This window comes from Emys orbicularis, chromosome 2, assembly GCF_028017835.1.
Source record: "Emys orbicularis isolate rEmyOrb1 chromosome 2, rEmyOrb1.hap1, whole genome shotgun sequence".
Lineage (NCBI taxonomy): Eukaryota > Metazoa > Chordata > Testudines > Emydidae > Emys > Emys orbicularis.
Window position 1 is genome coordinate 57,694,592 of NC_088684.1, and position 14,055 is coordinate 57,708,646.

A 14,055-nucleotide genomic window follows, 5' to 3' on the forward strand; every position below is an offset into this window, starting at 1 on the left:
TTTACTGTAGTTTTAATAAGATTCATGAGTGTAAGGTGCTGTACTAATATAAATTAGTACTATCATTTGTTTTTACATCTATAATACTAACATAGCTGCTGTTCAAATGCCAATGTATTATTATTAATTCAACATTTTACAATAAAAGTAGCTAACATCTAGCAAAACAAACAAAACAGATCAATTAAATTAATAGATAGTAACACTGTTGATTATTCTGGGACAAACTGCTTAACCCTTACTCCCACTGAATGGTACCTCACTACACATACAGTTCCATTGTTTTCAATAGGACTAGGGTGACCAGACAGCAAGTGTGAAAAATGGGGGTGGGGGGTAATAGGAACCTATATAAGAAAAAGAACCCAAAATCGGAACTGTCCCTATAAAATCGGGACATCTGGTCACCCTAAATAGGACTGCTCTGCATGTGTGTAACTCTACTCCATACGCAGTTCCACTGAAATCAATGAGAAAACTGGAGTAAAGTTTCATCCCTATGTAAGCATTTGCAGGATTGGGGCCCTAGAGCACAGTGAGTGGACATCTGTAAAAATACTTGGATGAACAGACTATTTTAGTCAAGTGGATTGAACTCCATTGAAGTTCATCTGTTTATGGCAGTGATGCCTTAAATGACTTTTCAAATTGCACAATGAATCAGCTGGCTGCAGAGATGGAAATGGAACCTTAGAAACTGGGGGCCTAATGCTGCAAAGACTTAAAGTCACATTGAAGTCCGTGAGACAATTCACACAAATGAAGTTAAACTCGTGCATAAGTGTTTGCGAGACTGGGTCTTTGCCCAATTTCCAGTCCCTTTTTGTCACCATTAGGTCTGAGACCCAAAATAAAATTAACAAGATTATCCATTTAATGCATGATTAAAACTAGTTAGGGCCACAAATAAACAAAACATTATTAGATTATAACAATAATAAGCAAGTTTCTTTCTGTATCAACTTTTTTAGATTTTTAACCACTTTCATGACCTAAACTGTGTTGATGTATGTGTCGTGTACAGAACACATTGTCCATATTTGGCAAATAATAAAAATAAATAATAACCCTGCCTGATCCCATTAAAGTCAATACTAATACTCAGGCTCAGGATTTAGCCTCATAAAACAACTCTTGGAGCTGAAGGGAATCAGTCACCATGGAAATGAACTATTTAATGTAATAACAACAGTGTTCTGGGCCTGAACACTGTGGGGACTGTGGATTGCGCCCAACTCAGCATGCTGAAGCTGTAGCCAAGCTGGAGGGGCTTTAGTAATGTTCTAAGAGGAAAGTGTTTATAGCCTTTACCTCCTGGTCTGTAAAAGCTTACTGTGTGTTTCAATGAGCCATCTAACCTTCGCTTTGCGCCCCTACATTCCCATCCAGCTCTGAGCCCCTTCAATTTAGCCACCGTACAGCTCAGGCACTCACTTATAGTCACCTCCCTATTCCTAAATTGTATTCAGGCACCGCGTTAGACAGCAAAACCCAGGGCTTTTGCCGTTGGCCCCTTCCCGGACCCGATTCTTTAAGTGTGTGATGCGCATGCGCGCGCTCTCTTTTCCGGTGGGGATCATGGCGGGCGTAGAGTAAGTGCAACTTCTTCCCCGGGAAAATCCGCTTCCATCCGCGGCGTGGCAGCCTCTACCCCCCGCCGGCTCCCCGAGCCCGACCGCCGGGGCTCTGCCTCCCCGCTGCCGCTCGTATCGACCCACCTCAGGCCCTCCCCGGCGGCCCAGAGCTGTGTGTGGCCGGGGCGGCCTGGGCTTGGGGCGGCAGGGGGGTTGGTTCTCCTCGCCTGGTGTGCCAGGACTTGATGGAGAGTCTCTTGGGTGCGGCGGCCTGACTGCGTAGGGCCCTTGTGCTTGAGGAGGAAGGGTCTTCGGGAGCGGGGCTGGGGTTGCTGGGGGAGAGATGTCGCGGTTCAGGAGCCGTCATGATGGGATGCGCCAACAGCGTATACAGTCTCCCCGCGCCGTGTCCCATAGGCAGGATCCCCTGCAACACAGCAGTCACTCCTCTCCTGTCTTGCTGTGTTAATGTGCTGTATGAAGTATTATTTAGAGCTAGATGCTGCCTTTATATGCATGAAGCTAGTGGGAGTTGTGCCCATGTATCCAAGGGCACTATTTAGCTCTAAATGAATGATGCATTACAAACTGTGATGTTACTCTTCTAACACGACAAGTGACTTCCTAGAAGGTCTTTCAGACAAACTCCCACAAAACTTAATGAAGTTGAATTACAAGCCTTAGTGATAATGACCTTAGACTTCCTTCATAATGAAGTATCAAATTTAATTGGTATTCAAGCTATAGCCAGGGATCGCTACAGCCACCATTGCAGCTGTTTGTCAGTCTTGGACTGTCCCTGTACTGACTTGTATTCAGAGCTAGATGTAAGATCCATTTTTTGAGAGAATTTGCCTCAATTTTAAGCTAGAGTGATGTTTTTTAAGTAGAATGAAAAAACAAAACTTTTTAGACTCCCAAATGGTGTCTAAAAGGAAGGTGTTGGATGATAGTCTTTCAAATTGCTTGTTGCTTTTAATTTGTAAGTATTCAGATAAGTGGTTGCTTTATAAATACCTAGAAGTAGCAATAAAAGGCAGTTAGCTATTTAGCTGCTACAGCAATGCAAGTTTCCTTATCTGTGGATGAAAGAGGCTATAAGTACATATTATAATACTATACAGGAGTTCAGGCCTGAGTAAGACCCTAAACAATTGAAGATACAGGGAGGCAGAATGTAATTATAAACTGTTCAGGACACTGAGGCCTGCATTTTCGGTTCCATGTGTGATTTATGTATATCAAAGCTGCTTATAATAATTCTTAGTGAAGCTAAATTTGCAGATACACCTTTCATTATTTGTCATGTGAAAGTGATCTATAAATAGACCCTCAAGTCTTTTTTTTTTTATAATTTAGAGGAAAGAAGGTGCCATCTGTTCCAGAAAGCCTTTTAAAAAAGCGAAAGGCTTTTGCTGATATAAAGGCCAAGCGTCTGAAGAGGCTAGTGGTTCAAAAGAAGGTAAATATTTTAATAAACTTACTTGTTTGAATTGTTTAATTATACAGTGAAGGCAATTCTAATATATAGAGATGGAAATAGAATTTAGTAGATCTTAAATCTGATATATAGACAGCTATTTTGTTAATCACGGACATTTTGCAGGGTATTTTACTACGCACTACCCTTCAGAAAGAACAGTAATTTTTGGGAGAGTAATCTTAGAGGCAGTATTAGGATTTGAAGTTCAGAGTTTAATGTTCGTTGGTATATGGCAGGAAGATAGCCTATTCAGTAAGAAATTGCGTATTGGTGCACGATGACGTAGCTGTTAAAGGCCTTTAGAAACTTTGTCCAAAATGTCACTAATATTACTCTAAATACCAGGTGAGGGAAACAAACTGGTCTGCTTGTCTTAACTATGTCCAAAGTGTGGCAATAAATAATGGTTGTATGCACAGGAGATGCTACAGTACTTTAAAGCTGAGGTTGATTTTTTTCTGCTTTTATATGTTAAGATGGTGTTATTATCTATTGTACACATTTTGTAAAGCTTATTGATCACTTGGAATGATATTATTGAGCTGTTGTAGGTTAATATACTTATGAACATAGTGTACTTTTGGATGACATTTTATCCCTAATTTCAGCTTCGTAAAGCTCAAAGAAAACTCATCTATGCAAGAGCTCAGGCCTATCACAAGGAGTACAGGCAAATGTATAGACGTGAGATTCGTATGGCCCGAATGGCACGCAAAGCTGGCAATTACTATGTACCTGCTGAACCAAAATTGGCCTTTGTGATCAGGATCAGAGGGTAAGATATTTACCATTTTGGACTATGGTTAAAATTCATGGGGAATAGATTCATTTTGTTAAGATGTGTGGGGGAAATTTGGCCTTACCATATTTGATAGAGCAGCACTATAGAGTACTTAAAAGTTCATCTCATTTGTAATAAAAGCCTTCCACTAGTAGGTCCAGGTAGGTTGACAGTACTAGCAGAGGACTCATTCAGTCAGTCTAGTTCCAACCACAAACCCACCAACATATTCGGAACAAAGCCCATGTTTTGACATTGTCAGTACAGGTCTGTCGCATCTTACGCACATTTAACATGCGCGATTTCAACTTTACGCAGTCGGCAAAAACCAAACGAAAAAAGAGAAAAGCAACAGTTTTAATACTATACCTGTAGTGCGGGCGATTTCGCCCGCCATTGAACTCAATGGGGTTTTGGCTATACGCGGTTTTTGCTTTATGCGCTAACCGCGGAACGGAATCCCCGTGTAAGATGAGACAGACCTGTAAAGAGGCAAACTAGCAACTGTGCATGGAGAGTGAATTATCCTCATTTACATTTAATCTTGGAGTGATGATAAAAGAGCAGGTTTGTCTATCAATTCAAATAGTTTTCCATGCTTGTTCTTCTATTATATACCTGCAACATTGCAAAAATTAGTATTTGTTACTTTTACAATGTAAACTGGATAATATGAATAAGTCTGCAGACCATTATTAATGAGGCACCATAGAAATCTCTCCCTCCACATGTTTCCGAACAGCTTGTTTAAAGGTGTACTAGGAGAGAGAAATCAACTAGTGATCCAGGAAAAAGGCTGTTTAAAGAAGGGTGTACCTGGTTCTCATTGAAGTTGAACTATATCCCTGGTTGTTTTCTGGTGGGGGCACTGAATTGTGAATCAAGAGTATCACCTTTCTGCTTTGCTTTTGCTCAAGAGTAGGTCAGACTGAGCCCTTGTTAGCTTGTTGAAGAGAGACTCTAGATTAAAAGTAGTAGATCTGCTTTGAATGAAAGTTTCAGAGTATAAAATAGAGATGGTAAAACATAATACAGTTCACTGCAATTGTTACTTTGAATCATTGGTAAGCATATAGCTGATTACTGAATCAAAGCCACATAGCCATGTAGATCAAATTATTTGAATATTACTACAGACAAATGTCAATCTAAGCATATCACTTCTGCACTTTGCAGTATCAATGGAGTTAGCCCAAAGGTCCGTAAGGTATTGCAGCTCCTTCGCCTGCGTCAGATTTTCAATGGCACATTTGTAAAACTCAACAAGGCTTCAATTAACATGCTGCGGATTGTTGAACCCTACATTGCATGGGGGTAAGTGAAGTTTTCAATTTAACTTTATCAAGTGAATTTGAAAAGTAAAATACAGGATGTATTGCTCAACACTGAAACAAGAAGCAAAAAAAGTAAACACAAGACCTGGTCTGACTCTCAATCATGAATTCCCATTGGTGCAACATGAAGTGTTTTGCATCCATTGTGTTGCACTGGGTTGTTACCCTTGGCATGCTAAGTTCCCTCTAAGCTGCGTGGCCACACAGCTGCCTATTGAGCATCGCGCTGGCGCTCAGGTCTGCAGCAGCGAGAGATACCTCTTCCCAAATCCCGGACCTGCTGTGGCACCCAGCCCCGGACCTGCCACAATGGTGGAACAGGCGCCCTGACCCAGCCCAACCGGGACCTTCCCCGGCCTGGCCCTGAACCTGCCGCAGCTGGGGGAAAGGCACCTCTCCCACCCAGTCCAGGTGCTGCTGCGGGGAGAGAGAGATGGGGGGGGGGGGAAGTCCTCTCTCCCCAGGTAGCCCCACTGCACCCCAAACCCCTCAGCCCCACCCCAGAGCCCTCACCCCCCCACATTGCACCCCAACCCTCTGTCCCAGCCCTGAGCCCCCTCCACACTCCAAACCCCTTGGTTCCACCCCGCCACATGAATTTTGATATATGCACCAATATGGAGGTGATGTGTGGCACATCACCTCCATATTGGTGCACATAACAAAACTCATTCCGCACATGGGTGGGAAAAATTAGAGGAAACACTGTTGGTATGTGCATTGTCCTCATACTAAGCTCGAATAATTTAATATAAAACTTCATTTTTTGGCATTATTGAATGAGAATCCCAATCACTTCTATCTCACTTCGATATTTCAGTTACCCCAATCTGAAATCTGTGCATGAACTGATCTACAAGCGTGGTTACGGCAAGATCAACAGGCAGCGCATTGCTCTGACTGACAATTCTCTGATTCAACGGTGTCTTGGTAAATACAACTTAATTTTTTAGCAATGACTTTGGTTTAAGATTATCTGATTTAGCTAAAAATATGAGCTTAAAAATTCTGAACACTACCTCTATCACTAAAAATAGGTTTTACTATGACAATAAATCACTATCTTGGCAACTTGATGCAAAGCAGGAATGAAAGTATTAGCTTTTCCTATTAGAAATCAAAACTTTCAAAAATGTAAAGGTAAATTAACTAACTTTTATAATTTGACTAGGGTATTGAACAATAAACCTTGTCTCAGCTTGATTTGCATTGATTTCTAATGGAAAAACTGATAGGTCAAGCAGGAGCCTTTTAAGAATGAAAATATCAGCAAGAAATCATTACCACTAAGAGTGGAAATACTGAAACAATGGCAGGTATTTCTGAACTGTTTTGAAATCTTTTACTAAGTAAATATGCAGTAATCAATATCTTATATCTAATCAGATTTTAAGATTTAACATTGTGGTGCAGGAAGTTAATTTCCACATTCCATGTTACTGAATGTTGGTGAAACCTCACCCTCCCCATTCATCTGGAATTAACGGCAAAATAGTTTGTCTATTCACAATTCAAATTGTTCTTGTTTGTTTTTCCATTATATACCTGGGTCACTAAAAATAGCAGTATATGTTCTACTTTTATAATTTGCTGAGATCTGAAAGTCCATTATTCTTTACATTACAATTCTAAGAATTGGGTTTTCACAACACGAAACACTCAATTGCTGCGTTGTATTACCAGATGCTCTTGGAAAATCTGAACTCTTGATGTTTGAAGACTGCATTAAATACAGAAATGCCATTGGAGCATTGTTCGCTAAATCCTTGCAACAGTTAATGTGAGATTTAAAAAAAAGATGAATTTAAGTTACGTGCAAGTGTGTAATCAGTGTTGATTTAACTTATTTTTTTTCTTAAAAGACCACTATGAAACAACGTTCACCAAAATTCCATTAGATTATCATGGTTTTCTTTTCCCTATCATTGCTGGTTAGTATTATTATATAAACAAGCTTTCTGTAGTGTTTTTCTGTCTTTTTTTCATCTGTAAGGGGGAAGCAAACCATTTGTTTCTAATTAGCAATAGTAACAGCCTTGAGGGGAAAAATAGTACACAACTTGTTTTGAAAGATTAAAGCAGAGCATGCTGATTTGTGGAATTGACTTAATCTCAAGCAAACAACTTGAGATAGCATTGGTTACTAGTGAACATAACACTTGAGACAACTTTTGAATTGTGGATAGTGTTTTGTAGGTAATCATGCCACAGGCCTTGGGTTTTAGTCTGATGGTCCTGTATAATTACTGTTTCCTGGATTTCAGAGAAATATGGCATCATCTGCATGGAAGATGTGGTCCATGAGATCTATACTGTTGGTAAGAACTTCAAAGTGGTGAACAACTTTCTATGGCCCTTCAAGTTATCTTCTCCTCGAGGTGGAATGAAAAAGAAAACTATCCACTTTGTGGAAGGTGGAGATGCTGGCAACAGGGAAGATCAGATTAACAGGCTCATAAGGAGAATGAACTAATGGTAAGACACTTAATGTCACAGGGAAAATGTACCTTAAAATTAGCACCTCCTTAATTTTACATTAAATATGCAGTAAAGGATGTGGTCCAGTGGATATGGAAGGCAAAGTTGCCTGATTTTAAGGGGGGTATGTAGTGGATGTATATTATCTGTTTGGATCAGACTGTTAGAGTGTGAAGCCTTATTGAACTAGTTTGTCCAATATCTGATCATTAATTTATTTTTAATGTTAAAATCTTCTCAAAGGTTATAAAAAACACATGTACAGAAATTGTTTGGATCTTCATCATAGTTGCTATGTATTTTTCCCCAACAACTTACTACTAACTTGCTAAACAAATAATTTACATATTTAGCCATGCTTGGGATTTGTAATGGAAATGTTGAATGCCCTTACTGGCATTAAAGGATCAAAAGTAATAGTCATTCCCAGAAAGCTCCTTACTTTTGCTGTTAGCCATCAATTAACTTCATCTGGCCACAAGAGCTCTTTCTTGTAACCACTAATCTAGGTACAAGTGATCTCTTTGAATTTGGCTCTTAGCCTTGCAGAGTCAGATGTGCTTATAGAAATGGCAGGGGACAGTATGGACTATAAAAGCACTTCTAAACTTTTAATTGAGTGTGTGTATTAACAGGACATCTCTGTTCCCTATGTTGGCCAAAGTAATACTCTATTTCAGAAAAACAGGCAAAAGGAAACCATAAAGCAAAAAGTTAGTATGGATTATTGAAGTGGCCAGAGGGCTTGAGGACTACCAAATTCCTAGTCTAGAGGCTGATAAGAAAAAGGTCGGCCCACCAATGTGCTCCATGGACAATGCTACGGTGCATTTTATTAACCCACGTATGTTGGGATTTCTAATGGTGCTATTCATGGACCGTGCTTGGCACTAGAGCTCATCAGGAACTTTGACAATGTTTTTGTTGGAACATACCAGTTTGGCAAAACTGAACTGTTTAGTGGGAAAGGATCTGTTTTGACAAGTTTTCAGCTCAGATTTTTAAAAATTTCAAAATTGTCAAAACATTTCATTATGACATCTGAATTGAAAAATTCTGGGCTTCTGGTTCAAAATGACTGTTTTGAAATGTAAAAAACAAATTCAAAATTACTGAAACTTTCAATTGACCTAAACTGGAATCTTCTTGGATTTGGGGTTTGTGAAAATTTGAGATTGACTTTGTCCTCATTTGGAATGGGAAATTGTTCAGAATAATTTTTGTGGGATGGGAAAACAGTTTCCACTTGGCTGTACTTGGGACCTCTTTCATATCAGCCTTTAGTGACAGTCTGATACCTATGCTCTGGGGAGAATTCTGACCACTACACATACACAGAACTCACGTCCTCCACAGATTTTTGTTCCTCTGCAGAATATAGGTTGCAGGGCCCCAGGGGGACAGGGGCAGATGTGCCTGACTGAATGGGAGAGGCTAGAGGTCAGCCAGGGTCTGCATAGGGGAGGCTCCCTACTTCTCCCATCCACACCCAACAACCCACCAGGTTCACTCCCAGGCTCCTTCCCAGCAATTGCTTCCCTGTCCCTCAGTTCCTCGGTTACCCCTGACTCCCTCCCCGAAGTTTTTGTGCTGCTTGTGAGGGGTGCTGGAAATAGATTCCTTACTAGGCATATTATTTGTCAAAAAACATTTCCTGGATCTTTTTTTTTTTGGTCTGTATTGTTACAGACATACTTGCTGACAAGTATTTTGAAATAAATTACTAAAATAATTGAAACTGGCATGATTATATTGTTATTTTAACAAATAAAATATGCAGAATTTTAAAATATTGTGGGCAGAAAAGATTGCATCATTCAGTCTGCCCTTCCTGCTGTGAGCATAAGAAGGGTTCTGCTACTTCAACGCACATTCCCCCCTTCATTTTCAGAGTTCTCTGTCCTCTGGCACATTCTTCAGTTCCAGTAACTTCTGTTGCTGTTTGTAGCTTTCCTAAGCAGCAGCAGACTGAAATTGACTTGGTTCTTGTTAGCTACCTGTTGCCCACAGGGTTCTGAATAGCAGCTAGTCGTATCAGTTTTCTTCTGTTGCCTGACTAAAGTCTGAATGGTAGCTGCAGAGATGCACTGGAGCTATGATCAGAGTTTTGTGCTGCATTGACAGAGCAGAATAGACTGGATACAAAGACTTATTGGGCCATTTTAGCAATATGGTGTCACAAAGCACTGCTTTAAAGAAGAACAAAGGAAATATGTACTCCCATGCCTTTAGAGAAATTATGCATTAGTAAGGCTACGATTTAGTCATAGTTAGGAACCAAATTCATGGTCCATTTTGGTCAATTTCACATCAGAGGATTTTAAAAATAGTAAGTTTCATGATTTCAGCTATTTAAATCTGAAATTTCACAGTGATTTAATTGTAGGAGTCCTGACCCAAAAAGGAATTGTGGGGGAGGTCGCAAGGTTATTGTAGGGGGGGTGTTGCTGTGTGTTACCCTTACTTCTGCACCGCTGATGCTGCCTTCAAAGCTTGGTGGCTGCTGGCCAGGAGCCCAGTTCTGAAGGCAGAGCCACCACCAGCAGCAGTGCTTAAGTGAGGATGGCATGGTATGGTATTGCCACCCTTACTTCTGTGCTGCTGACTGCAGAGCTGGGCCCTTAGTCAGCAGCCCTCACCCTCCAGCCGCCCAGCTCTGAAGGCAGCAGGACAGAAGTAAAGGGTGGCATGGTATGGCATTGCCACCCTTACTTCTGTGCTGCTGCTGGTGGGTTGCTGCCTTCAGAGCTGGGTGCCTGACAAATAGCTGCCGTTCTCTGGCCTCCCAGCAATGAAGGCAGCGCAGAAGTAAGGGTGGCAATACTGCAACCTCCCTAAAATAACCTTGTGACCCCCCCCTGCAACTTCCTTTTGGAAGGACCCCCAATTTGAGAAACACTGGTCTCCCCCCATGAAATCTGTATAGTACAAGGTAAAAGCACACAACATACCAAATTTCATGGGGGGAGACCAGATTTCACGGTCCGTGACGCGTTTTTCATGGCTGAATTTGGTAGGGCCCTAGTTATGGGTATTTTTAGTAAAAGTGATGAACAGGTCATGGGCAATAAACAAAAATTCACCACCTATGACCTGTTCATGACTTATACTGTAAATATCCCTGACTAAATCTGGGTGTGGGGGGGGGGGTGAGAAAAATCACAGAATTCTTGACTTCCGCGACAGACACGGAGCCCTATTCATGCCCTTTTTAAAAACCCAAGCACCTAAATTAGATTAAACAAGTGCTCAACATTACTCAGTTTACTATACTACACTACAAAATAGCAAGCCTTCAGATTACTTACTCATTAGAGATTATGAACACCTAAATGCTTTTCTGTGCCCTTAGAGGAGAGAAGGCCTTAATTTTTTAAAGGTGAATTTTTATGGCTGTGAAGATACCTTCCCAATGTCAACAATTCAAATAAAGTAATTGAAACAATGTTTCAATTGACCCAAACCGATTTTTGGTTTGTTTTGTTCTTTCCATTAGTCACTTGGGGTTGACTGGAGATGGGGAGTGTTTTCCTCCATGTTGTGAATGGGCTGCCTTCTCTGAAACTACCTGCTCATAGCAGTACAGGGGGTTTGTGATGAGCTCTGAAATTGGCCTTACCACTTGCTGGTTGTCTATGTGCTTTAAGTTCTATGGATCAGAAGTGCTGTAAGAGCTTGTTCTGTAGCTGGCTAGTCACATGGTGCTGGTTTCTCGCTCCACCTGCTAAATTGCAAGTAGGCAGTTTAAAATGTTAAATATTTCCTAAGTAAGCAATTAGTATTCCCAGGAATAGATGATTCTCTGGTGGGGAGAAGGGAAGTGGACCATTCTTTGAAATCTTTGGGAGCTCTTCTGAATAAGACTTGGAGGTTGGGCTAAAATCATTATATTGCTGTTATGCTAGTCTAGGGATCACAATTAAGTTTTGTAGAATTTTTTTTATTTGGTTATGATGGGGTAACTTTCTGGGTGGTTAATAGCATAAGTAAAATAGTGCTTTTAACATCTTTCCTGGAAATTTAACAAATGTGATGAAAAAACACTTCTAAAATTAGTAATAAATCTTCAATCATTCAAAATTGAGCAAAACTGCCTTTGTTAGATGTCCGCAAACTGGATGGCAGTTCCCTCTTGTGTAAATAAATTGCTGTTTTTTCCAACTGTATCCCAACAGCTTTAAGACCACACATTGCTCTATAGCAGGGGTTCTCAAACTGGGGGTCGGGACCCCTCAGGGGGTCACGAGGTTATTACATGGGGGGTTGTGAGCTGTCAGCCTCCACCTTAAACCCTGCTTTGCCTCCAGCATTTATAATGCTGTTAAATCTATAAAAAAGTTTTTAATTTATAAGGGGGGGGTCGCACTCAGAGGCTTGCTGTGTAAAAGGGGGGGGGTCATCAGTACAAAAGTTTGAGAACCACTGCTCTATAGCCTATATCAGTATGCAGTCTGCACTCCTTCCATCAATGAGCTTTGCTTTTAAGTTTACCCAGCATGATGGAACATCTTTGTGGCCTCAGCTTCCAGGAGCTTTGTGTGGGAAGGAAGTTTAAGCTCTACTTTTTCCTTTCTTCCCCTGAATGTGGTTAAGCTGCCTCTGTGCTCACATATACAGATGGCTCAAGTTCAGTGAAATGGTGCTTGTCATGATTTTGATTGGTGTTCCACCTCAATAGCATTCCTTGTCACTAGCTGGGTTCGGTTTCAGTCCATTCTATACTAGTACTACAGGTCAATACAAACTGCTGTGTCACTTCCATTTCCTTTTAATCACACTTCCTTGTTCTTATGCCCTTGCCATGTTATATTTGGGCTGCAGGTATCAGCGAAGCAGAAAATCCTGCAGAAAATCCCAGTTACTTTACTACTATCTACTGAAGTTGTTTACACATTCTCTTTAAATATATGAACAATGATTAACTCTTTGGAAAGACTATTCAATTTTCTCATTCATTACAAAACTTTGTGAGGGGGCAGAGAATTGTCTGCTAGTAATGTAGTGAAAACTAGCTCCCTAGCTTAATAAGGAATAGTGTTCATCTAAGCTAATGCCCATGTAAGCAAATGTCTTCTAAAGGGTTGTATGCCTGAAGGTGAATGTTCATTTCAATGTTACGTACCTGTGAGGGTATGATTATTCTGCTCTGCCCCTTTGTCTACATTAGGGAGATTTACTAAATATTTCCTACGGTTTCCAGCATTGTCTCACCTTGAGCAGTGTTTGTGTGGGGAGGCCCAATGCAGCTGAGTGCTTAACACAAAGCTGAAAGGAGTGCCTTTAAGCCTTTGCTTAAAATTCCCTTGTATAGACACAGGACTCATAATATTAACATAGGTGGAGCTGGATTGAAGTGCATTTTTACATGTTGAGCATCAACATTAACAGCAGGGACTATGACTTGATTGTGTTCTGCCTTAAATACTAGCTTTCCTCTTCATTCAAGGTAGACTTGCTTCTTTCTTTTGTCACATTAATGTTCTTATATTAGGAGACATAACATGTTCTAAAGCTACAGTTGGAAGACAGTGCTTTATTGCAAATAAAGGAACTTAGGTATTGAGGTTGGAACTATTTGACTTGCATAGGATTCTAGTAAAGTCATATTAAATAGTTAGCACCTAAGGGTCTTTTCTGTGTGGTTGAAAATATATATAAAGTCACATCAGTTGTGATAAACTGATAGTTCTACATGATGGTAATATAGAAATTAAGAAAGTCAAATAATATTGTTAATGTTAATTTGTCTTCTCTTTCAGGTGCCCAGCAGTGGACTTTCCTACTCTGATCTGTTAATAAAAAAATATTCTGTGCATAACAGTCTCAAGTCATTTTGCCTGGGGATTTTTCTGTAGTACTCCTGTGTAGTCACGTTGTCTAAAAGTGGGCTTTAATAGGGTACTCCCAAAGCTTCATAATTAAGATTCAGTAGTAGAGAAGTATAAAATACTACTTCCTTTTTATTTTACTTCACACTTATTCTTCCTCTCCTCAAATATGAAGTACCTTCAGGGTAAGCCCTCCCACCCTCTTCTGAATTTCAACTGTAGCAGAGGAGGTATAGAGTGGCTTTTTGGGGGGGGGGGAGGATGATGGGTAAGCGTCTTGTTTCTATTCACTGATTAAGGCCCTAGGAGGGCTGCAGAATCCAGGCTCAGTTTGCTGCAACATACATCTGGCAAACCAGTAACTTTCCACCACCCTTTTCCCAGATTCCATTCTGCACTTTTTTTTTTTTTTCCCCAAAGGGACACTATTAAGGGCCCAAAAGCAAGCTATTCCGCTGGTTAGGAAAGATAGAAAATGTGGCAAAAGACCACCTTGGCTTAACCACGAGATCTTGCATGATCTAAAAAATAAAAAGGAGTCATACAAAAAATGGAAACTAGGACAGATTACAAAGGA

General features: G+C 40.5%; 1 protein-coding gene across 1 annotated transcript; it reads left to right on the forward strand.

Moving 5' to 3' along the window:
- The first annotated feature begins 1,535 nt into the window (after positions 1 to 1,535).
- RPL7 (ribosomal protein L7) lies at positions 1,536 to 13,465 on the forward strand. The gene is made up of 7 exons (XM_065398138.1): positions 1,536 to 1,592; positions 2,934 to 3,036; positions 3,666 to 3,832; positions 5,015 to 5,152; positions 5,993 to 6,102; positions 7,437 to 7,647; positions 13,410 to 13,465. The coding sequence occupies exons 1-6, from the start codon at positions 1,543 to 1,545 to the stop codon at positions 7,643 to 7,645; spliced, it is 777 nt and encodes a 258-aa protein (XP_065254210.1). The 5' UTR covers positions 1,536 to 1,542; the 3' UTR covers positions 7,646 to 7,647; positions 13,410 to 13,465.
- The last annotated feature ends 590 nt before the right edge of the window (positions 13,466 to 14,055 follow it).

Bases quoted from the DNA above. Each gene is read 5' to 3' on its own strand.
- RPL7 (XM_065398138.1), top strand. From the start codon at position 1,543: ATGCGCATGCGCGCGCTCTCTTTTCCGGTGGGGATCATGGCGGGCGTA. The intron at 3,833-5,014 runs GTAAGATATTTA...TGCACTTTGCAG, and splicing joins TTTGTGATCAGGATCAGAGG to TATCAATGGAGTTAGCCCAA. The intron at 5,153-5,992 runs GTAAGTGAAGTT...TCGATATTTCAG, and splicing joins GAACCCTACATTGCATGGGG to TTACCCCAATCTGAAATCTG.